At 44.0% G+C, this 22,027-nt stretch overlaps 8 protein-coding genes across 8 annotated transcripts; all 8 read left to right on the plus strand.

Annotated features, from left to right (window-relative positions):
- Nucleotides 1-159: 159 nt before the first annotated feature.
- On the plus strand, nt 160-1,650 carry LOC143415090 (TOG array regulator of axonemal microtubules protein 1-like). The gene is made up of 4 exons (XM_076880478.1): nt 160-658; nt 758-996; nt 1,092-1,247; nt 1,345-1,650. The coding sequence occupies exons 2-4, from the start codon at nt 836-838 to the stop codon at nt 1,484-1,486; spliced, it is 459 nt and encodes a 152-aa protein (XP_076736593.1). The 5' UTR covers nt 160-658; nt 758-835; the 3' UTR covers nt 1,487-1,650.
- A 969-nt stretch (nt 1,651-2,619) lies between these two features.
- On the plus strand, nt 2,620-4,982 carry LOC143415091 (TOG array regulator of axonemal microtubules protein 1-like). The gene is made up of 6 exons (XM_076880485.1): nt 2,620-3,108; nt 3,208-3,446; nt 3,542-3,697; nt 3,795-4,054; nt 4,263-4,593; nt 4,816-4,982. Exons 2-4 carry the CDS (start codon nt 3,286-3,288, stop codon nt 3,934-3,936), a joined length of 459 nt encoding a protein of 152 aa, XP_076736600.1. The 5' UTR covers nt 2,620-3,108; nt 3,208-3,285; the 3' UTR covers nt 3,937-4,054; nt 4,263-4,593; nt 4,816-4,982.
- Nucleotides 4,983-5,160: 178 nt separating this feature from the next.
- On the plus strand, nt 5,161-6,750 carry LOC143414982 (TOG array regulator of axonemal microtubules protein 1-like). Its single transcript, XM_076880153.1, has 6 exons — nt 5,161-5,231; nt 5,457-5,562; nt 5,662-5,900; nt 5,996-6,151; nt 6,249-6,508; nt 6,717-6,750. Exons 1-5 carry the CDS (start codon nt 5,161-5,163, stop codon nt 6,388-6,390), a joined length of 714 nt encoding a protein of 237 aa, XP_076736268.1. The 3' UTR covers nt 6,391-6,508; nt 6,717-6,750.
- Nucleotides 6,751-7,531: 781 nt separating this feature from the next.
- Nucleotides 7,532-9,200, plus strand: LOC143414903 (TOG array regulator of axonemal microtubules protein 1-like). The gene is made up of 5 exons (XM_076879849.1): nt 7,532-8,012; nt 8,112-8,350; nt 8,446-8,601; nt 8,699-8,958; nt 9,167-9,200. Exons 2-4 carry the CDS (start codon nt 8,190-8,192, stop codon nt 8,838-8,840), a joined length of 459 nt encoding a protein of 152 aa, XP_076735964.1. The 5' UTR covers nt 7,532-8,012; nt 8,112-8,189; the 3' UTR covers nt 8,841-8,958; nt 9,167-9,200.
- A 763-nt stretch (nt 9,201-9,963) lies between these two features.
- On the plus strand, nt 9,964-11,650 carry LOC143414904 (TOG array regulator of axonemal microtubules protein 1-like). The gene is made up of 5 exons (XM_076879850.1): nt 9,964-10,462; nt 10,562-10,800; nt 10,896-11,051; nt 11,149-11,408; nt 11,617-11,650. Exons 2-4 carry the CDS (start codon nt 10,640-10,642, stop codon nt 11,288-11,290), a joined length of 459 nt encoding a protein of 152 aa, XP_076735965.1. The 5' UTR covers nt 9,964-10,462; nt 10,562-10,639; the 3' UTR covers nt 11,291-11,408; nt 11,617-11,650.
- Nucleotides 11,651-12,413: 763 nt separating this feature from the next.
- LOC143414905 (TOG array regulator of axonemal microtubules protein 1-like) lies at nt 12,414-14,100 on the plus strand. The gene is made up of 5 exons (XM_076879851.1): nt 12,414-12,912; nt 13,012-13,250; nt 13,346-13,501; nt 13,599-13,858; nt 14,067-14,100. Exons 2-4 carry the CDS (start codon nt 13,090-13,092, stop codon nt 13,738-13,740), a joined length of 459 nt encoding a protein of 152 aa, XP_076735966.1. The 5' UTR covers nt 12,414-12,912; nt 13,012-13,089; the 3' UTR covers nt 13,741-13,858; nt 14,067-14,100.
- A 763-nt stretch (nt 14,101-14,863) lies between these two features.
- On the plus strand, nt 14,864-16,550 carry LOC143414906 (TOG array regulator of axonemal microtubules protein 1-like). The gene is made up of 5 exons (XM_076879852.1): nt 14,864-15,362; nt 15,462-15,700; nt 15,796-15,951; nt 16,049-16,308; nt 16,517-16,550. Exons 2-4 carry the CDS (start codon nt 15,540-15,542, stop codon nt 16,188-16,190), a joined length of 459 nt encoding a protein of 152 aa, XP_076735967.1. The 5' UTR covers nt 14,864-15,362; nt 15,462-15,539; the 3' UTR covers nt 16,191-16,308; nt 16,517-16,550.
- Nucleotides 16,551-17,858: 1,308 nt separating this feature from the next.
- On the plus strand, nt 17,859-20,662 carry LOC112430391 (TOG array regulator of axonemal microtubules protein 1-like). Its single transcript, XM_076880302.1, has 4 exons — nt 17,859-18,150; nt 18,246-18,401; nt 18,499-20,429; nt 20,523-20,662. The coding sequence occupies exons 1-3, from the start codon at nt 17,990-17,992 to the stop codon at nt 18,638-18,640; spliced, it is 459 nt and encodes a 152-aa protein (XP_076736417.1). The 5' UTR covers nt 17,859-17,989; the 3' UTR covers nt 18,641-20,429; nt 20,523-20,662.
- The last annotated feature ends 1,365 nt before the right edge of the window (nt 20,663-22,027 follow it).

The following is a 22,027-nucleotide window of genomic DNA, read 5'->3' on the forward strand; positions in this document are numbered from 1 at the left end:
TGGGATTGTAACCTCACCTGGACACACAGTACCAACCAAAACATTTACTGCAGTAAAGCCTTTGACTCCAAAACCTCCAACAGTTCCCTCCCATACCGCAAAAACGAGGACCTCGGCCTGGGACGCTGCTGCGCCGTGCAAAAGTCGTCCCTATAGACGGTAAGTGGTTTTCCTCAGTAACTGTAGAAGATGCTGAATAATCAAACTTTAAATTAAGAGATTTTTTAAAAAGATTTTAATGAACAATTAATCACTGCATCATGCTTCGAATTAGAAGAAATGACAGTTTCTTTTTACTAACCTCGTTGATTATCAGACAAGAAAGCAGACAGTCAGTGCAGTCAGAATAATCCAAGAGAGAGCAGGGTCAAACTCCCGCCTGTAGCTACACCTGTAGAGAGCCTGTCCCACAGCTTTAGTCTGCTGTCTTCAGACGACTGGTAAGAAACGTAGTAAGGAGACATTAAATACTGCACAGAAACAGTGCTGCATAATGTGGCTGTGTTATTTGTGGTGTTCCTGAAGTCGTGTTCAATGTTGTGTTGTGTAAATAAAGAAATAAAGACAGGGGTTGCAAACTATTCAGTCTCTGGCAAAGCACCACTCGGACATCCTGAAGACTAAACTACATGAAGTGTGTCTGGTCCTCATTGAGGAGGTATTGCACACTTTATGTTTCTTATATGTGTTTCATGCAGCTAGTTTCCCTTCAAGTGCATACTACAGCCTCAACTGATGATTTTCACTCACATTTTAGGTGAAAAACCAACGCTCAGCAATAGCCTTTGAGGCCATACATGCCATCAATGAGCTCTACATTCAGCTCCAGAGAACAATGGACCCAGAAGTTGAAACAACAGGCCGAGCTCTATTGCTGAAGCTTGCAATGACCAACAACAACTTTCTACATCAGGAGGTCAATCTGGCGCTTGATGCCATGGTGGAAAATTGCAGCCATGGACGGATTCTGAGCGCTCTGTTTAACACAGGACTGACGTAAGAGGAGAGAAGAAGCTGTAGTGATTTTATTAGAAGACATGAAAGAGAGATCATGTTCACTGAGTTGTGTGTCTAATATTGTCCTTGCTCAGCCATCGCTGTGTTGCAGTGAGGAATAGCACGGCTCAACACCTGCACCAGCTGGCTGACAAACTTGGAGCAGCCGTCACCCTGAAAACAGGAACCTTCACTGAAAGATTTCTAATTGCTGCCTCTAGAATGGCAGGGGATGCTGCACCTGAAGCCAGGTGGGTACTTTTAAATGGGTTTGAAGTGCATCAATGTTTTATTTTCTGTGAGTTTACACAATTAATGAAAATTAATGACAACTGTAATCTTCCACAGGTACCATGGGCGAACAATCATTGAGAAACTGACCCTTCACAAGGACTTTATGAATTTGTGGGTGAAGATTGTCCCTGAAAAAGACAGGCGTCCTGTGGAGAAGAGCCTGAAAAAGACAGGCGTCCTGTGGAGAAGAGCCTGAAAAAGACAGGCGTCTTGTGGAGAAGAGCCTGAAAAAGACAGGCGTCCTGCGAAGAAGAAAGAGCTTAGGGAGTTCCTGTGTGTCCAGTTGACGGACAAGGGGACGCACAGGTGGAGATGTAAGTAACTAAACATACTCATTCTTGACTTCTCTGCTGATCAAATGTAAATGTTTCTGAGAGATGTGTTATATTTTGCTGCTTTGCACAGTGTAATTTTTGTGTAAGTCACTGTAGACAGAGCAACTGTCAGCGCTTCACCACAGAGTCCAGGATCCTGGACTTTCACAAAGCTCAGAGCAGTAAGACAAATGTGTTCTTTCAACAGGCAGACACATTGCATATCGCACAGAGACCCAGAGGTTATGCTGTGCAACTCCCACCTTTACCTGAGCAATGCGCAGGCTCTCCAGAGATAGTCCAGGGAAGCTGGAACTGTTTGGATGACCCCTTTTGGAATCGGGAGGACCCTGAAAGAAGTCTGAGTAGCCTCAGCTCTGCAGACACACACACACCAAGTGATCTGAGGGCCATTCCTTTCATTGTTAGTCCTGTTGAGATGACACCGCTCACTCCAGTTCCTCCACCTCCTCGAGCAGCTTGTCCATCGCAATTGCCTGTTTTCTCTGCTAAACATTCAGGAGCAGGTCGGTTCAAAGGTGATGCTTTTCTTTAGTGGTTACACCTGCTGTTAATCAGTTAGTTTAGATTTTAAAATTTGACACTGTAGATTATCTATTTTAATGCTAAATTACACATTCTTGCTGTCCATTCATTTTATATGCTTTTTTGAAGAAAAAAAAATCAGGAAGAAAAATGTTTATTGTTGTTTTTGTAAGATGTCAATTTGTAGTTATTTAGTTATTTTTTTGTCTAAACAGACACGGAGGTCATTCGTGGAATAAGAGTCTTGACAGCAAAAGACAAATTTGGGCCTATTTTGGAAAAACTGCAGCATTTCCAGGATGGGATTGTAACCTCACCTGGACACACAGTACCAACCAAAACATTTACTGCAGTAAAGCCTTTGACTCCAAAACCTCCAACAGTTCCCTCCCATACCGCAAAAACGAGGACCTCGGCCTGGGACGCTGCTGCGCCGTGCAAAAGTTGTCCCTATAGACGGTAAGTGGTTTTCCTCAGTAACTGTAGAAGATGCTGAATAATCAAACTTTAAATTAAGAGATTTTTTAAAAAGATTTTAATGAACAATTAATCACTGCATCATGCTTCGAATTAGAAGAAATGACAGTTTCTTTTTACTAACCTCGTTGATTATCAGACAAGAAAGCAGACAGTCAGTGCAGTCAGAATAATCCAAGAGAGAGCAGGGTCAAACTCCCGCCTGTAGCTACACCTGTAGAGAGCCTGTCCCACAGCTTTAGTCTGCTGTCTTCAGACGACTGGTAAGAAACGTAGTAAGGAGACATTAAATACTGCACAGAAACAGTGCTGCATAATGTGGCTGTGTTATTTGTGGTGTTCCTGAAGTCGTGTTCAATGTTGTGTTGTGTAAATAAAGAAATAAAGACAGGGGTTGCAAACTATTCAGTCTCTGGCAAAGCACCACTCGGACATCCTGAAGACTAAACTACATGAAGTGTGTCTGGTCCTCATTGAGGAGGTATTGCACACTTTATGTTTCTTATATGTGTTTCATGCAGCTAGTTTCCCTTCAAGTGCATACTACAGCCTCAACTGATGATTTTCACTCACATTTTAGGTGAAAAACCAACGCTCAGCAATAGCCTTTGAGGCCATACATGCCATCAATGAGCTCTACATTCAGCTCCAGAGAACAATGGACCCAGAAGTTGAAACAACAGGCCGAGCTCTATTGCTGAAGCTTGCAATGACCAACAACAACTTTCTACATCAGGAGGTCAATCTGGCGCTTGATGCCATGGTGGAAAATTGCAGCCATGGACGGATTCTGAGCGCTCTGTTTAACACAGGACTGACGTAAGAGGAGAGAAGAAGCTGTAGTGATTTTATTAGAAGACATGAAAGAGAGATCATGTTCACTGAGTTGTGTGTCTAATATTGTCCTTGCTCAGCCATCGCTGTGTTGCAGTGAGGAATAGCACGGCTCAACACCTGCACCAGCTGGCTGACAAACTTGGAGCAGCCGTCACCCTGAAAACAGGAACCTTCACTGAAAGATTTCTAATTGCTGCCTCTAGAATGGCAGGGGATGCTGCACCTGAAGCCAGGTGGGTACTTTTAAATGGGTTTGAAGTGCATCAATGTTTTATTTTCTGTGAGTTTACACAATTAATGAAAATTAATGACAACTGTAATCTTCCACAGGTACCATGGGCGAACAATCATTGAGAAACTGACCCTTCACAAGGACTTTATGAATTTGTGGGTGAAGATTGTCCCTGAAAAAGACAGGCGTCCTGTGGAGAAGAGCCTGAAAAAGACAGGCGTCCTGTGGAGAAGAGCCTGAAAAAGACAGGCGTCTTGTGGAGAAGAGCCTGAAAAAGACAGGCGTCCTGCGAAGAAGAAAGAGCTTAGGGAGTTCCTGTGTGTCCAGTTGACGGACAAGGGGACGCACAGGTGGAGATGTAAGTAACTAAACATACTCATTCTTGACTTCTCTGCTGATCAAATGTAAATGTTTCTGAGAGATGTGTTATATTTTGCTGCTTTGCACAGTGTAATTTTTGTGTAAGTCACTGTAGACAGAGCAACTGTCAGCGCTTCACCACAGAGTCCAGGATCCTGGACTTTCACAAAGCTCAGAGCAGTAAGACAAATGTGTTCTTTCAACAGGCAGACACATTGCATATCGCACAGAGACCCAGAGATTATGCTGTGCAACTCCCACCTTTACCTGAGCAATGCGCAGGCTCTCCAGAGATAGTCCAGGGAAGCTGGAACTGTTTGGATGACCCCTTTTGGAATCAGGAGGACCCTGAAAGAAGTCTGAGTAGCCTCAGCTCTGCAGACACACACACACCAAGTGATCTGAGGGCCATTCCTTTCATTGTTAGTCCTGTTGAGATGACACCGCTCACTCCAGTTCCTCCACCTCCTCGAGCAGCTTGTCCATCGCAATTGCCTGTTTTCTCTGCTAAACATTCAGGAGCAGGTCGGTTCAAAGGTGATGCTTTTCTTTAGTGGTTACACCTGCTGTTAATCAGTTAGTTTAGATTTTAAAATTTGACACTGTAGATTATCTATTTTAATGCTAAATTACACATTCTTGCTGTCCATTCATTTTATATGCTTTTTTGAAGAAAAAAAAATCAGGAAGAAAAATGTTTATTGTTGTTTTTGTAAGATGTCAATTTGTAGTTATTTAGTTATTTTTTTGTCTAAACAGACACGAAGGTCATTCGTGGAATAAGAGTCTTGACAGCAAAAGACAAATTTGGGCCTATTTTGGAAAAACTGCAGCATTTCCAGGATGGGATTGTAACCTCACCTGGACACACAGTACCAACCAAAACATTTACTGCAGTAAAGCCTTTGACTCCAAAACCTCCAACAGTTCCCTCCCATACCGCAAAAACGAGGACCTCGGCCTGGGACGCTGCTGCGCCGTGCAAAAGTCGTCCCTATAGACGGTAAGTGGTTTTCCTCAGTAACTGTAGAAGATGCTGAATAATCAAACTTTAAATTAAGAGATTTTTTAAAAAGATTTTAATGAACAATTAATCACTGCATCATGCTTCGAATTAGAAGAAATGACAGTTTCTTTTTACTAACCTCGTTGATTATCAGACAAGAAAGCAGACAGTCAGTGCAGTCAGAATAATCCAAGAGAGAGCAGGGTCAAACTCCCGCCTGTAGCTACACCTGTAGAGAGCCTGTCCCACAGCTTTAGTCTGCTGTCTTCAGACGACTGGTAAGAAACGTAGTAAGGAGACATTAAATACTGCACAGAAACAGTGCTGCATAATGTGGCTGTGTTATTTGTGGTGTTCCTGAAGTCGTGTTCAATGTTGTGTTGTGTAAATTCAGGATTAAGAAAAGACACGGATTGCAAACTATTCAGTCTCTGGCAAAGCACCACTCGGACATCCTGAAGACTAAACTACATGAAGTGTGTCTGGTCCTCATTGAGGAGGTATTGCACACTTTATGTTTCTTATATGCGTTTCATGCAGCTAGTTTCCCTTCAAGTGCATACTACAGCCTCAACTGATGATTTTCACTCACATTTTAGGTGAAAAACCAACGCTCAGCAATAGCCTTTGAGGCCATACATGCCATCAATGAGCTCTACATTCAGCTCCAGAGAACAATGGACCCAGAAGTTGAAACAACAGGCCGAGCTCTATTGCTGAAGCTTGCAATGACCAACAACAACTTTCTACATCAGGAGGTCAATCTGGCGCTTGATGCCATGGTGGAAAATTGCAGCCATGGACGGATTCTGAGCGCTCTGTTTAACACAGGACTGACGTAAGAGGAGAGAAGAAGCTGTAGTGATTTTATTAGAAGACATGAAAGAGAGATCATGTTCACTGAGTTGTGTGTCTAATATTGTCCTTGCTCAGCCATCGCTGTGTTGCAGTGAGGAATAGCACGGCTCAACACCTGCACCAGCTGGCTGACAAACTTGGAGCAGCCGTCACCCTGAAAACAGGAACCTTCACTGAAAGATTTCTAATTGCTGCCTCTAGAATGGCAGGGGATGCTGCACCTGAAGCCAGGTGGGTACTTTTAAATGGGTTTGAAGTGCATCAATGTTTTATTTTCTGTGAGTTTACACAATTAATGAAAATTAATGACAACTGTAATCTTCCACAGGTACCATGGGCGAACAATCATTGAGAAACTGACCCTTCACAAGGACTTTATGAATTTGTGGGTGAAGATTGTCCCTGAAAAAGACAGGCGTCCTGTGGAGAAGAGCCTGAAAAAGACAGGCGTCCTGTGGAGAAGAGCCTGAAAAAGACAGGCGTCTTGTGGAGAAGAGCCTGAAAAAGACAGGCGTCCTGCGAAGAAGAAAGAGCTTAGGGAGTTCCTGTGTGTCCAGTTGACGGACAAGGGGACGCACAGGTGGAGATGTAAGTAACTAAACATACTCATTCTTGACTTCTCTGCTGATCAAATGTAAATGTTTCTGAGAGATGTGTTATATTTTGCTGCTTTGCACAGTGTAATTTTTGTGTAAGTCACTGTAGACAGAGCAACTGTCAGCGCTTCACCACAGAGTCCAGGATCCTGGACTTTCACAAAGCTCAGAGCAGTAAGACAAATGTGTTCTTTCAACAGGCAGACACATTGCATATCGCACAGAGACCCAGAGGTTATGCTGTGCAACTCCCACCTTTACCTGAGCAATGCGCAGGCTCTCCAGAGATAGTCCAGGGAAGCTGGAACTGTTTGGATGACCCCTTTTGGAATCAGGAGGACCCTGAAAGAAGTCTGAGTAGCCTCAGCTCTGCAGACACACACACACCAAGTGATCTGAGGGCCATTCCTTTCATTGTTAGTCCTGTTGAGATGACACCGCTCACTCCAGTTCCTCCACCTCCTCGAGCAGCTTGTCCATCGCAATTGCCTGTTTTCTCTGCTAAACATTCAGGAGCAGGTCGGTTCAAAGGTGATGCTTTTCTTTAGTGGTTACACCTGCTGTTAATCAGTTAGTTTAGATTTTAAAATTTGACACTGTAGATTATCTATTTTAATGCTAAATTACACATTCTTGCTGTCCATTCATTTTATATGCTTTTTTGAAGAAAAAAAAATCAGGAAGAAAAATGTTTATTGTTGTTTTTGTAAGATGTCAATTTGTAGTTATTTAGTTATTTTTTTGTCTAAACAGACACGAAGGTCATTCGTGGAATAAGAGTCTTGACAGCAAAAGACAAATTTGGGCCTATTTTGGAAAAACTGCAGCATTTCCAGGATGGGATTGTAACCTCACCTGGACACACAGTACCAACCAAAACATTTACTGCAGTAAAGCCTTTGACTCCAAAACCTCCAACAGTTCCCTCCCATACCGCAAAAACGAGGACCTCGGCCTGGGACGCTGCTGCGCCGTGCAAAAGTCGTCCCTATAGACAGTAAGTGGTTTTCCTCAGTAACTGTAGAAGATGCTGAATAATCAAACTTTAAATTAAGAGATTTTTTAAAAAGATTTTAATGAACAATTAATCACTGCATCATGCTTCGAATTAGAAGAAATGACAGTTTCTTTTTACTAACCTCGTTGATTATCAGACAAGAAAGCAGACAGTCAGTGCAGTCAGAATAATCCAAGAGAGAGCAGGGTCAAACTCCCGCCTGTAGCTACACCTGTAGAGAGCCTGTCCCACAGCTTTAGTCTGCTGTCTTCAGACGACTGGTAAGAAACGTAGTAAGGAGACATTAAATACTGCACAGAAACAGTGCTGCATAATGTGGCTGTGTTATTTGTGGTGTTCCTGAAGTCGTGTTCAATGTTGTGTTGTGTAAATAAAGAAATAAAGACAGGGGTTGCAAACTATTCAGTCTCTGGCAAAGCACCACTCGGACATCCTGAAGACTAAACTACATGAAGTGTGTCTGGTCCTCATTGAGGAGGTATTGCACACTTTATGTTTCTTATATGTGTTTCATGCAGCTAGTTTCCCTTCAAGTGCATACTACAGCCTCAACTGATGATTTTCACTCACATTTTAGGTGAAAAACCAACGCTCAGCAATAGCCTTTGAGGCCATACATGCCATCAATGAGCTCTACATTCAGCTCCAGAGAACAATGGACCCAGAAGTTGAAACAACAGGCCGAGCTCTATTGCTGAAGCTTGCAATGACCAACAACAACTTTCTACATCAGGAGGTCAATCTGGCGCTTGATGCCATGGTGGAAAATTGCAGCCATGGACGGATTCTGAGCGCTCTGTTTAACACAGGACTGACGTAAGAGGAGAGAAGAAGCTGTAGTGATTTTATTAGAAGACATGAAAGAGAGATCATGTTCACTGAGTTGTGTGTCTAATATTGTCCTTGCTCAGCCATCGCTGTGTTGCAGTGAGGAATAGCACGGCTCAACACCTGCACCAGCTGGCTGACAAACTTGGAGCAGCCGTCACCCTGAAAACAGGAACCTTCACTGAAAGATTTCTAATTGCTGCCTCTAGAATGGCAGGGGATGCTGCACCTGAAGCCAGGTGGGTACTTTTAAATGGGTTTGAAGTGCATCAATGTTTTATTTTCTGTGAGTTTACACAATTAATGAAAATTAATGACAACTGTAATCTTCCACAGGTACCATGGGCGAACAATCATTGAGAAACTGACCCTTCACAAGGACTTTATGAATTTGTGGGTGAAGATTGTCCCTGAAAAAGACAGGCGTCCTGTGGAGAAGAGCCTGAAAAAGACAGGCGTCCTGTGGAGAAGAGCCTGAAAAAGACAGGCGTCTTGTGGAGAAGAGCCTGAAAAAGACAGGCGTCCTGCGAAGAAGAAAGAGCTTAGGGAGTTCCTGTGTGTCCAGTTGACGGACAAGGGGACGCACAGGTGGAGATGTAAGTAACTAAACATACTCATTCTTGACTTCTCTGCTGATCAAATGTAAATGTTTCTGAGAGATGTGTTATATTTTGCTGCTTTGCACAGTGTAATTTTTGTGTAAGTCACTGTAGACAGAGCAACTGTCAGCGCTTCACCACAGAGTCCAGGATCCTGGACTTTCACAAAGCTCAGAGCAGTAAGACAAATGTGTTCTTTCAACAGGCAGACACATTGCATATCGCACAGAGACCCAGAGGTTATGCTGTGCAACTCCCACCTTTACCTGAGCAATGCGCAGGCTCTCCAGAGATAGTCCAGGGAAGCTGGAACTGTTTGGATGACCCCTTTTGGAATCAGGAGGACCCTGAAAGAAGTCTGAGTAGCCTCAGCTCTGCAGACACACACACACCAAGTGATCTGAGGGCCATTCCTTTCATTGTTAGTCCTGTTGAGATGACACCGCTCACTCCAGTTCCTCCACCTCCTCGAGCAGCTTGTCCATCGCAATTGCCTGTTTTCTCTGCTAAACATTCAGGAGCAGGTCGGTTCAAAGGTGATGCTTTTCTTTAGTGGTTACACCTGCTGTTAATCAGTTAGTTTAGATTTTAAAATTTGACACTGTAGATTATCTATTTTAATGCTAAATTACACATTCTTGCTGTCCATTCATTTTATATGCTTTTTTGAAGAAAAAAAAATCAGGAAGAAAAATGTTTATTGTTGTTTTTGTAAGATGTCAATTTGTAGTTATTTAGTTATTTTTTTGTCTAAACAGACACGAAGGTCATTCGTGGAATAAGAGTCTTGACAGCAAAAGACAAATTTGGGCCTATTTTGGAAAAACTGCAGCATTTCCAGGATGGGATTGTAACCTCACCTGGACACACAGTACCAACCAAAACATTTACTGCAGTAAAGCCTTTGACTCCAAAACCTCCAACAGTTCCCTCCCATACCGCAAAAACGAGGACCTCGGCCTGGGACGCTGCTGCGCCGTGCAAAAGTCGTCCCTATAGACGGTAAGTGGTTTTCCTCAGTAACTGTAGAAGATGCTGAATAATCAAACTTTAAATTAAGAGATTTTTTAAAAAGATTTTAATGAACAATTAATCACTGCATCATGCTTCGAATTAGAAGAAATGACAGTTTCTTTTTACTAACCTCGTTGATTATCAGACAAGAAAGCAGACAGTCAGTGCAGTCAGAATAATCCAAGAGAGAGCAGGGTCAAACTCCCGCCTGTAGCTACACCTGTAGAGAGCCTGTCCCACAGCTTTAGTCTGCTGTCTTCAGACGACTGGTAAGAAACGTAGTAAGGAGACATTAAATACTGCACAGAAACAGTGCTGCATAATGTGGCTGTGTTATTTGTGGTGTTCCTGAAGTCGTGTTCAATGTTGTGTTGTGTAAATAAAGAAATAAAGACAGGGGTTGCAAACTATTCAGTCTCTGGCAAAGCACCACTCGGACATCCTGAAGACTAAACTACATGAAGTGTGTCTGGTCCTCATTGAGGAGGTATTGCACACTTTATGTTTCTTATATGTGTTTCATGCAGCTAGTTTCCCTTCAAGTGCATACTACAGCCTCAACTGATGATTTTCACTCACATTTTAGGTGAAAAACCAACGCTCAGCAATAGCCTTTGAGGCCATACATGCCATCAATGAGCTCTACATTCAGCTCCAGAGAACAATGGACCCAGAAGTTGAAACAACAGGCCGAGCTCTATTGCTGAAGCTTGCAATGACCAACAACAACTTTCTACATCAGGAGGTCAATCTGGCGCTTGATGCCATGGTGGAAAATTGCAGCCATGGACGGATTCTGAGCGCTCTGTTTAACACAGGACTGACGTAAGAGGAGAGAAGAAGCTGTAGTGATTTTATTAGAAGACATGAAAGAGAGATCATGTTCACTGAGTTGTGTGTCTAATATTGTCCTTGCTCAGCCATCGCTGTGTTGCAGTGAGGAATAGCACGGCTCAACACCTGCACCAGCTGGCTGACAAACTTGGAGCAGCCGTCACCCTGAAAACAGGAACCTTCACTGAAAGATTTCTAATTGCTGCCTCTAGAATGGCAGGGGATGCTGCACCTGAAGCCAGGTGGGTACTTTTAAATGGGTTTGAAGTGCATCAATGTTTTATTTTCTGTGAGTTTACACAATTAATGAAAATTAATGACAACTGTAATCTTCCACAGGTACCATGGGCGAACAATCATTGAGAAACTGACCCTTCACAAGGACTTTATGAATTTGTGGGTGAAGATTGTCCCTGAAAAAGACAGGCGTCCTGTGGAGAAGAGCCTGAAAAAGACAGGCGTCCTGTGGAGAAGAGCCTGAAAAAGACAGGCGTCTTGTGGAGAAGAGCCTGAAAAAGACAGGCGTCCTGCGAAGAAGAAAGAGCTTAGGGAGTTCCTGTGTGTCCAGTTGACGGACAAGGGGACGCACAGGTGGAGATGTAAGTAACTAAACATACTCATTCTTGACTTCTCTGCTGATCAAATGTAAATGTTTCTGAGAGATGTGTTATATTTTGCTGCTTTGCACAGTGTAATTTTTGTGTAAGTCACTGTAGACAGAGCAACTGTCAGCGCTTCACCACAGAGTCCAGGATCCTGGACTTTCACAAAGCTCAGAGCAGTAAGACAAATGTGTTCTTTCAACAGGCAGACACATTGCATATCGCACAGAGACCCAGAGGTTATGCTGTGCAACTCCCACCTTTACCTGAGCAATGCGCAGGCTCTCCAGAGATAGTCCAGGGAAGCTGGAACTGTTTGGATGACCCCTTTTGGAATCAGGAGGACCCTGAAAGAAGTCTGAGTAGCCTCAGCTCTGCAGACACACACACACCAAGTGATCTGAGGGCCATTCCTTTCATTGTTAGTCCTGTTGAGATGACACCGCTCACTCCAGTTCCTCCACCTCCTCGAGCAGCTTGTCCATCGCAATTGCCTGTTTTCTCTGCTAAACATTCAGGAGCAGGTCGGTTCAAAGGTGATGCTTTTCTTTAGTGGTTACACCTGCTGTTAATCAGTTAGTTTAGATTTTAAAATTTGACACTGTAGATTATCTATTTTAATGCTAAATTACACATTCTTGCTGTCCATTCATTTTATATGCTTTTTTGAAGAAAAAAAAATCAGGAAGAAAAATGTTTATTGTTGTTTTTGTAAGATGTCAATTTGTAGTTATTTAGTTATTTTTTTGTCTAAACAGACACGAAGGTCATTCGTGGAATAAGAGTCTTGACAGCAAAAGACAAATTTGGGCCTATTTTGGAAAAACTGCAGCATTTCCAGGATGGGATTGTAACCTCACCTGGACACACAGTACCAACCAAAACATTTACTGCAGTAAAGCCTTTGACTCCAAAACCTCCAACAGTTCCCTCCCATACCGCAAAAACGAGGACCTCGGCCTGGGACGCTGCTGCGCCGTGCAAAAGTCGTCCCTATAGACGGTAAGTGGTTTTCCTCAGTAACTGTAGAAGATGCTGAATAATCAAACTTTAAATTAAGAGATTTTTTAAAAAGATTTTAATGAACAATTAATCACTGCATCATGCTTCGAATTAGAAGAAATGACAGTTTCTTTTTACTAACCTCGTTGATTATCAGACAAGAAAGCAGACAGTCAGTGCAGTCAGAATAATCCAAGAGAGAGCAGGGTCAAACTCCCGCCTGTAGCTACACCTGTAGAGAGCCTGTCCCACAGCTTTAGTCTGCTGTCTTCAGACGACTGGTAAGAAACGTAGTAAGGAGACATTAAATACTGCACAGAAACAGTGCTGCATAATGTGGCTGTGTTATTTGTGGTGTTCCTGAAGTCGTGTTCAATGTTGTGTTGTGTAAATAAAGAAATAAAGACAGGGGTTGCAAACTATTCAGTCTCTGGCAAAGCACCACTCGGACATCCTGAAGACTAAACTACATGAAGTGTGTCTGGTCCTCATTGAGGAGGTATTGCACACTTTATGTTTCTTATATGTGTTTCATGCAGCTAGTTTCCCTTCAAGTGCATACTACAGCCTCAACTGATGATTTTCACTCACATTTTAGGTGAAAAACCAACGCTCAGCAATAGCCTTTGAGGCCATACATGCCATCAATGAGCTCTACATTCAGCTCCAGAGAACAATGGACCCAGAAGTTGAAACAACAGGCCGAGCTCTATTGCTGAAGCTTGCAATGACCAACAACAACTTTCTACATCAGGAGGTCAATCTGGCGCTTGATGCCATGGTGGAAAATTGCAGCCATGGACGGATTCTGAGCGCTCTGTTTAACACAGGACTGACGTAAGAGGAGAGAAGAAGCTGTAGTGATTTTATTAGAAGACATGAAAGAGAGATCATGTTCACTGAGTTGTGTGTCTAATATTGTCCTTGCTCAGCCATCGCTGTGTTGCAGTGAGGAATAGCACGGCTCAACACCTGCACCAGCTGGCTGACAAACTTGGAGCAGCCGTCACCCTGAAAACAGGAACCTTCACTGAAAGATTTCTAATTGCTGCCTCTAGAATGGCAGGGGATGCTGCACCTGAAGCCAGGTGGGTACTTTTAAATGGGTTTGAAGTGCATCAATGTTTTATTTTCTGTGAGTTTACACAATTAATGAAAATTAATGACAACTGTAATCTTCCACAGGTACCATGGGCGAACAATCATTGAGAAACTGACCCTTCACAAGGACTTTATGAATTTGTGGGTGAAGATTGTCCCTGAAAAAGACAGGCGTCCTGTGGAGAAGAGCCTGAAAAAGACAGGCGTCCTGTGGAGAAGAGCCTGAAAAAGACAGGCGTCTTGTGGAGAAGAGCCTGAAAAAGACAGGCGTCCTGCGAAGAAGAAAGAGCTTAGGGAGTTCCTGTGTGTCCAGTTGACGGACAAGGGGACGCACAGGTGGAGATGTAAGTAACTAAACATACTCATTCTTGACTTCTCTGCTGATCAAATGTAAATGTTTCTGAGAGATGTGTTATATTTTGCTGCTTTGCACAGTGTAATTTTTGTGTAAGTCACTGTAGACAGAGCAACTGTCAGCGCTTCACCACAGAGTCCAGGATCCTGGACTTTCACAAAGCTCAGAGCAGTAAGACAAATGTGTTCTTTCAACAGGCAGACACATTGCATATCGCACAGAGACCCAGAGGTTATGCTGTGCAACTCCCACCTTTACCTGAGCAATGCGCAGGCTCTCCAGAGATAGTCCAGGGAAGCTGGAACTGTTTGGATGACCCCTTTTGGAATCAGGAGGACCCTGAAAGAAGTCTGAGTAGCCTCAGCTCTGCAGACACACACACACCAAGTGATCTGAGGGCCATTCCTTTCATTGTTAGTCCTGTTGAGATGACACCGCTCACTCCAGTTCCTCCACCTCCTCGAGCAGCTTGTCCATCGCAATTGCCTGTTTTCTCTGCTAAACATTCAGGAGCAGGTCGGTTCAAAGGTGATGCTTTTCTTTAGTGGTTACACCTGCTGTTAATCAGTTAGTTTAGATTTTAAAATTTGACACTGTAGATTATCTATTTTAATGCTAAATTACACATTCTTGCTGTCCATTCATTTTATATGCTTTTTTGAAGAAAAAAAAATCAGGAAGAAAAATGTTTATTGTTGTTTTTGTAAGATGTCAATTTGTAGTTATTTAGTTATTTTTTTGTCTAAACAGACACGAAGGTCATTCGTGGAATAAGAGTCTTGACAGCAAAAGACAAATTTGGGCCTATTTTGGAAAAACTGCAGCATTTCCAGGATGGGATTGTAACCTCACCTGGACACACAGTACCAACCAAAACATTTACTGCAGTAAAGCCTTTGACTCCAAAACCTCCAACAGTTCCCTCCCATACCGCAAAAACGAGGACCTCGGCCTGGGACGCTGCTGCGCCGTGCAAAAGTCGTCCCTATAGACGGTAAGTGGTTTTCCTCAGTAACTGTAGAAGATGCTGAATAATCAAACTTTAAATTAAGAGATTTTTTAAAAAGATTTTAATGAACAATTAATCACTGCATCATGCTTCGAATTAGAAGAAATGACAGTTTCTTTTTACTAACCTCGTTGATTATCAGACAAGAAAGCAGACAGTCAGTGCAGTCAGAATAATCCAAGAGAGAGCAGGGTCAAACTCCCGCCTGTAGCTACACCTGTAGAGAGCCTGTCCCACAGCTTTAGTCTGCTGTCTTCAGACGACTGGTAAGAAACGTAGTAAGGAGACATTAAATACTGCACAGAAACAGTGCTGCATAATGTGGCTGTGTTATTTGTGGTGTTCCTGAAGTCGTGTTCAATGTTGTGTTGTGTAAATAAAGAAATAAAGACAGGGGTTGCAAACTATTCAGTCTCTGGCAAAGCACCACTCGGACATCCTGAAGACTAAACTACATGAAGTGTGTCTGGTCCTCATTGAGGAGGTATTGCACACTTTATGTTTCTTATATGTGTTTCATGCAGCTAGTTTCCCTTCAAGTGCATACTACAGCCTCAACTGATGATTTTCACTCACATTTTAGGTGAAAAACCAACGCTCAGCAATAGCCTTTGAGGCCATACATGCCATCAATGAGCTCTACATTCAGCTCCAGAGAACAATGGACCCAGAAGTTGAAACAACAGGCCGAGCTCTATTGCTGAAGCTTGCAATGACCAACAACAACTTTCTACATCAGGAGGTCAATCTGGCGCTTGATGCCATGGTGGAAAATTGCAGCCATGGACGGATTCTGAGCGCTCTGTTTAACACAGGACTGACGTAAGAGGAGAGAAGAAGCTGTAGTGATTTTATTAGAAGACATGAAAGAGAGATCATGTTCACTGAGTTGTGTGTCTAATATTGTCCTTGCTCAGCCATCGCTGTGTTGCAGTGAGGAATAGCACGGCTCAACACCTGCACCAGCTGGCTGACAAACTTGGAGCAGCCGTCACCCTGAAAACAGGAACCTTCACTGAAAGATTTCTAATTGCTGCCTCTAGAATGGCAGGGGATGCTGCACCTGAAGCCAGGTGGGTACTTTTAAATGGGTTTGAAGTGCATCAATGTTTTATTTTCTGTGAGTTTACACAATTAATGAAAATTAATGACAACTGTAATCTTCCACAGGTACCATGGGCGAACAATCATTGAGAAACTGACCCTTCACAAGGACTTTATGAATTTGTGGGTGAAGATTGTCCCTGAAAAAGACAGGCGTCCTGTGGAGAAGAGCCTGAAAAAGACAGGCGTCCTGTGGAGAAGAGCCTGAAAAAGACAGGCGTCTTGTGGAGAAGAGCCTGAAAAAGACAGGCGTCCTGCGAAGAAGAAAGAGCTTAGGGAGTTCCTGTGTGTCCAGTTGACGGACAAGGGGACGCACAGGTGGAGATGTAAGTAACTAAACATACTCATTCTTGACTTCTCTGCTGATCAAATGTAAATGTTTCTGAGAGATGTGTTATATTTTGCTGCTTTGCACAGTGTAATTTTTGTGTAAGTCACTGTAGACAGAGCAACTGTCAGCGCTTCACCACAGAGTCCAGGATCCTGGACTTTCACAAAGCTCAGAGCAGTAAGACAAATGTGTTCTTTCAACAGGCAGACACATTGCATATCGCACAGAGACCCAGAGGTTATGCTGTGCAACTCCCACCTTTACCTGAGCAATGCGCAGGCTCTCCAGAGATAGTCCAGGGAAGCTGGAACTGTTTGGATGACCCCTTTTGGAATCAGGAGGACCCTGAAAGAAGTCTGAGTAGCCTCAGCTCTGCAGACACACACACACCAAGTGATCTGAGGGCCATTCCTTTCATTGTTAGTCCTGTTGAGATGACACCGCTCACTCCAGTTCCTCCACCTCCTCGAGCAGCTTGTCCATCGCAATTGCCTGTTTTCTCTGCTAAACATTCAGGAGCAGGTCGGTTCAAAGGTGATGCTTTTCTTTAGTGGTTACACCTGCTGTTAATCAGTTAGTTTAGATTTTAAAATTTGACACTGTAGATTATCTATTTTAATGCTAAATTACACATTCTTGCTGTCCATTCATTTTATATGCTTTTTTGAAGAAAAAAAAATCAGGAAGAAAAATGTTTATTGTTGTTTTTGTAAGATGTCAATTTGTAGTTATTTAGTTATTTTTTTGTCTAAACAGACACGAAGGTCATTCGTGGAATAAGAGTCTTGACAGCAAAAGACAAATTTGGGCCTATTTTGGAAAAACTGCAGCATTTCCAGGATGGGATTGTAACCTCACCTGGACACACAGTACCAACCAAAACATTTACTGCAGTAAAGCCTTTGACTCCAAAACCTCCAACAGTTCCCTCCCATACCGCAAAAACGAGGACCTCGGCCTGGGACGCTGCTGCGCCGTGCAAAAGTCGTCCCTATAGACGGTAAGTGGTTTTCCTCAGTAACTGTAGAAGATGCTGAATAATCAAACTTTAAATTAAGAGATTTTTTAAAAAGATTTTAATGAACAATTAATCACTGCATCATGCTTCGAATTAGAAGAAATGACAGTTTCTTTTTACTAACCTCGTTGATTATCAGACAAGAAAGCAGACAGTCAGTGCAGTCAGAATAATCCAAGAGAGAGCAGGGTCAAACTCCCGCCTGTAGCTACACCTGTAGAGAGCCTGTCCCACAGCTTTAGTCTGCTGTCTTCAGACGACTGGTAAGAAACGTAGTAAGGAGACATTAAATACTGCACAGAAACAGTGCTGCATAATGTGGCTGTGTTATTTGTGGTGTTCCTGAAGTCGTGTTCAATGTTGTGTTGTGTAAATAAAGAAATAAAGACAGGGGTTGCAAACTATTCAGTCTCTGGCAAAGCACCACTCGGACATCCTGAAGACTAAACTACATGAAGTGTGTCTGGTCCTCATTGAGGAAGTATTGCACACTTTATGTTTCTTATATGTGTTTCATGCAGCTAGTTTCCCTTCAAGTGCATACTACAGCCTCAACTGATGATTTTCACTCACATTTTAGGTGAAAAACCAACGCTCAGCAATAGCCTTTGAGGCCATACATGCCATCAATGAGCTCTACATTCAGCTCCAGAGAACAATGGACCCAGAAGTTGAAACAACAGGCCGAGCTCTATTGCTGAAGCTTGCAATGACCAACAACAACTTTCTACATCAGGAGGTCAATCTGGCGCTTGATGCCATGGTGGAAAATTGCAGCCATGGACGGATTCTGAGCGCTCTGTTTAACACAGGACTGACGTAAGAGGAGAGAAGAAGCTGTAGTGATTTTATTAGAAGACATGAAAGAGAGATCATGTTCACTGAGTTGTGTGTCTAATATTGTCCTTGCTCAGCCATCGCTGTGTTGCAGTGAGGAATAGCACGGCTCAACACCTGCACCAGCTGGCTGACAAACTTGGAGCAGCCGTCACCCTGAAAACAGGAACCTTCACTGAAAGATTTCTAATTGCTGCCTCTAGAATGGCAGGGGATGCTGCACCTGAAGCCAGGTGGGTACTTTTAAATGGGTTTGAAGTGCATCAATGTTTTATTTTCTGTGAGTTTACACAATTAATGAAAATTAATGACAACTGTAATCTTCCACAGGTACCATGGGCGAACAATCATTGAGAAACTGACCCTTCACAAGGACTTTATGAATTTGTGGGTGAAGATTGTCCCTGAAAAAGACAGGCGTCCTGTGGAGAAGAGCCTGAAAAAGACAGGCGTCCTGTGGAGAAGAGCCTGAAAAAGACAGGCGTCCTGTGGAGAAGAGCCTGAAAAAGACAGGCGTCCTGCGAAGAAGAAAGAGCTTAGGGAGTTCCTGTGTGTCCAGTTGACGGACAAGGGGTTGTTTGGTGAGCCGGGTCCTGCGGGGGAGGTTGAGCTGGGGGCTGTTGCTGGTGTTTCTGCCTTACACCTTATTGCGGTTTGCCCTGCTCTGAAGAGAAAAGAAATGACCAGGGAGGGTACATCTCCTTCCCCAATAATCCTTCTACAGACAAACTCTCCTACCTGGGGGGAGGTGATGGCACCCGAAAATGATAAAGTAGATAAGGAGTTTAAGCCGTTTGTGTCAAACGGCTTTGTTTCCTTGATAGGAGAAGATCGGCGGACTCCTGTCAGTATTTTGCGAGACACTGGTGCGAAACAGTCGCTCATTCGTGAGGGGGTCTTACCGTTTTCAGCTCAATCCTGTTGTGGGGCGGATGTGTTAGCCTGGGGAGTTAGGATGTGTGTAATACGGGTTCCTTTACACTTGGTGCAGCTTTCATCTCAGTTTTTGTCTGGTGAGGTTAAGCTTGGGGTGCGACCCCAGTTACCGGTTGCAGGTATTGACATCATCTTGGGAAACGATCTAGCTGGCGGCACAGTTTTTCCGTCGCCAGAAGTAGTTGATATACCACTTACAGATAACAGTGGTTTCGATCGTGCCACATCAAAGGCTGTTCAAACCGTCAGTGTAAAGACATTTAGGCAGAGGAGAGGTGCGAGTGGATCCCAGCAACAGCAGCAGCAGAATAGGAGGCAGCCCAAGGGGACGAGAAGAACAAATATTCAAACCACAAGGGTCACTGAAGCCACCATGCAATCAGACCCAAGTAGAGTCACTTTTCAGGACAGTCAGCAGCAAAATGCTGAAACCAGGCCACCTGCTAGAAAAAGACAAGGACCTCGACGGCACAGGAACCGCAGAAGAGGCCAGCTGATGGTGGCTAATGCTCCATCTCCCACCCCTTAAATTTGACACAGACTTTGATTTTGATTCCTCCAACGCGCAATTCATTAAGGAGGCGCTTGAGAAGAAGTTACAGGAGGGGCTGAATCTAAAAGATGGGAATTCTGAGGGAAGAGAAAAGGTGGGGTTGCAGCTGAGTTCGGGGGAGGATCATTTTGGTCCAAAGTGCTACTATGACAAAGCAAAGTCTTTCTTTGACAACATCTCATCTGATAATGGGCTCAGACTGACGTGGGCAGAGGAGCGAAAGCGCAATCTGGAGACTTTTGGTGTCCCTGGGCGGTTCCTGAGGGGCCAAGGATTCAGAGGTGGACGCCAGTGTTTTGGGGGCGGGTGCAGTGCTCGTGCAGGAGGATGAAAATGGCATTGACCACCCAGTCTGTTTCTTTTCTAGAAAATTTCTAAAACAGCAACCAGCGCCTCATGCGTTGGTCCTTACTCCTACAGGATTTCAACATTGAGATCCGATATATAAGAGCTTAGAGAATGTTATGGCTGATGCCCTCTCTAGGTCGTAAATCAAACATCTTTGTGTGGGGTTGGATGTTTGATTTTTTTTGGGTGGGGGAAACTGTTATGACCCAGTGATGTGTTTGTTGGTGTTGTGCCTCCCACCGGAGGATGGCTGGCGGTATTTTCCCTTTTTTCTCTCCTAGGAGGTGGACACCTGGGCGTGGCTGCTAGGTATCTGGGTGGAGTCTCTACATATCTTCGGACTGGATAATTGATGGACCACCTCCAGTACTTAACGTCCGGATGACAGTCACCTGGGAGTGCTTTTTGGAACCCCGTTGACTCGGTCAGTTGTGTGTTGTGTCATTGTAGTGCAGGCTGTGTGTGTGTCTGTTGCTGGTGTTTTTGCCCCACTGAAAAATCTCCCTTCTCCACCTAGCCCTTCTGCGGAGGAGCTGCGGGTAACGCTGCGCATTAAGGAGGTGGAGCTAAAGAAACAGCAGTTGGAGGTGGAAGCTATGCACTTGAGGATCAGGGCTCACCATCCAGTCACCATCCCCGCAGGCACCCTCCCCGGAGTCATTATCCCTGCAGTCGCCATCTCCGCAGCCACCGGCCTTGATGCCAGGTGGTGGCTTTGATGCGAGTAAACACATCAAAATGGTGCCGGCGTTTCGGGAAACTGAGGTGGATTCGTATTTCACAGTGTTTGAGCGTATCGCAGGTGCGCTGCACTGGCCAAAAGATGTGTGGTCTCTTCTACTCCAATGTAGATTGGTGGGGAAAGCTCAAGAGGTGTGCACCGCTCTTTCTCTGGAGGACAGTTTTGACTATGATATGGTGAAGGCTGCTGTCCTGCGTGCTTACGAGCTTGTGCCAGAGGCTTACAGGCAGAGATTTAGGAATGGGAAAAAATCCGCCAACCAGACCTATGTGGAGTTTGCCAGAGAAAAGAAAACTCTGTTTGATAAGTGGTGTCATGCTACAGCAGTAAAAACCTTGAATGACCTGGGTGAGTTGGTGACGTTGGAAGAGTTTAAAAACCAACTACCAGACACTGTGGTAACCTACTTAAATGAACAGAAGGTTACGACTCTCGCCGCTGCTGCTATACGGGCTGATGAGTTTGTGTTGACACACAAAGTGGTGTTTTCGGTTCCTGCTCACAGTTTTCCGTCTTCCGGTAGCCCGCCCAGATGGTCTCCAAGGGGCACCCGCCGTGCCATCCCCTCATCCATTGAGAACCGCGTGTGTTTTTTTTGCCATGAGCAGGGAGTTGTGTGTTGTGTCATTGTAGTGCAGGCTGGAGTATTCACGTGTACCTCTAGCCTTGCCATGTAAATAATTGTAAATAAGTTAACAAGTGGCGGTCACTTTTTGTTCCTTTGCTGTATAACTTTCATTGTCGCAGCCTAGTAGCCGTGAGAAGCCGTTTTCTTTTGTTGAACAAGTTTTCTCCTGTTTTTCGTTAGATAGTTAGTTAAGTGACTTGTCTTTTGTTTTGGCTTCTTTTTATTTTGGTGTAGGGAAGAGTAGGGATTGTTTTATAGGGAGTTTTGTTTATTGTTTTGGCATTGCTCACTGCCGATGAAAATAAATGGCTGCTTAAATACTTGAAAAAGGTGTCGTTGTTGGGGTTTGTGCGTGGGTGGGAAGTGAGTGGGGCAAACTATTTGTTACGTTTATTTACTTGCCGGGACCAGAACGTAACAAGAGCCTGAAAAAGGCTAATAATTACAGGCAGCAGGTCAGCATCCAGACTAGGCTCTCCTCTCCAGCAGGGCCTGGGTTCCCCAGATGTGACAATGCAAGTCCTGACGAGTACAGAGGAGAAGAGTGGCTGCTACAGTAGCAGCAGCACTCTGAGGCTAAGCTGGGAAAGTCGTTGGAGGTTCAACCATCATGACCACAGACAGTCCCAGTCGCTCTGCGGGAGTAAACTTC

The sequence above is a fragment of the Maylandia zebra genome, linkage group LG23, assembly GCF_041146795.1.
Source record: "Maylandia zebra isolate NMK-2024a linkage group LG23, Mzebra_GT3a, whole genome shotgun sequence".
Taxonomy (NCBI): Eukaryota; Metazoa; Chordata; class Actinopteri; order Cichliformes; family Cichlidae; genus Maylandia; species Maylandia zebra.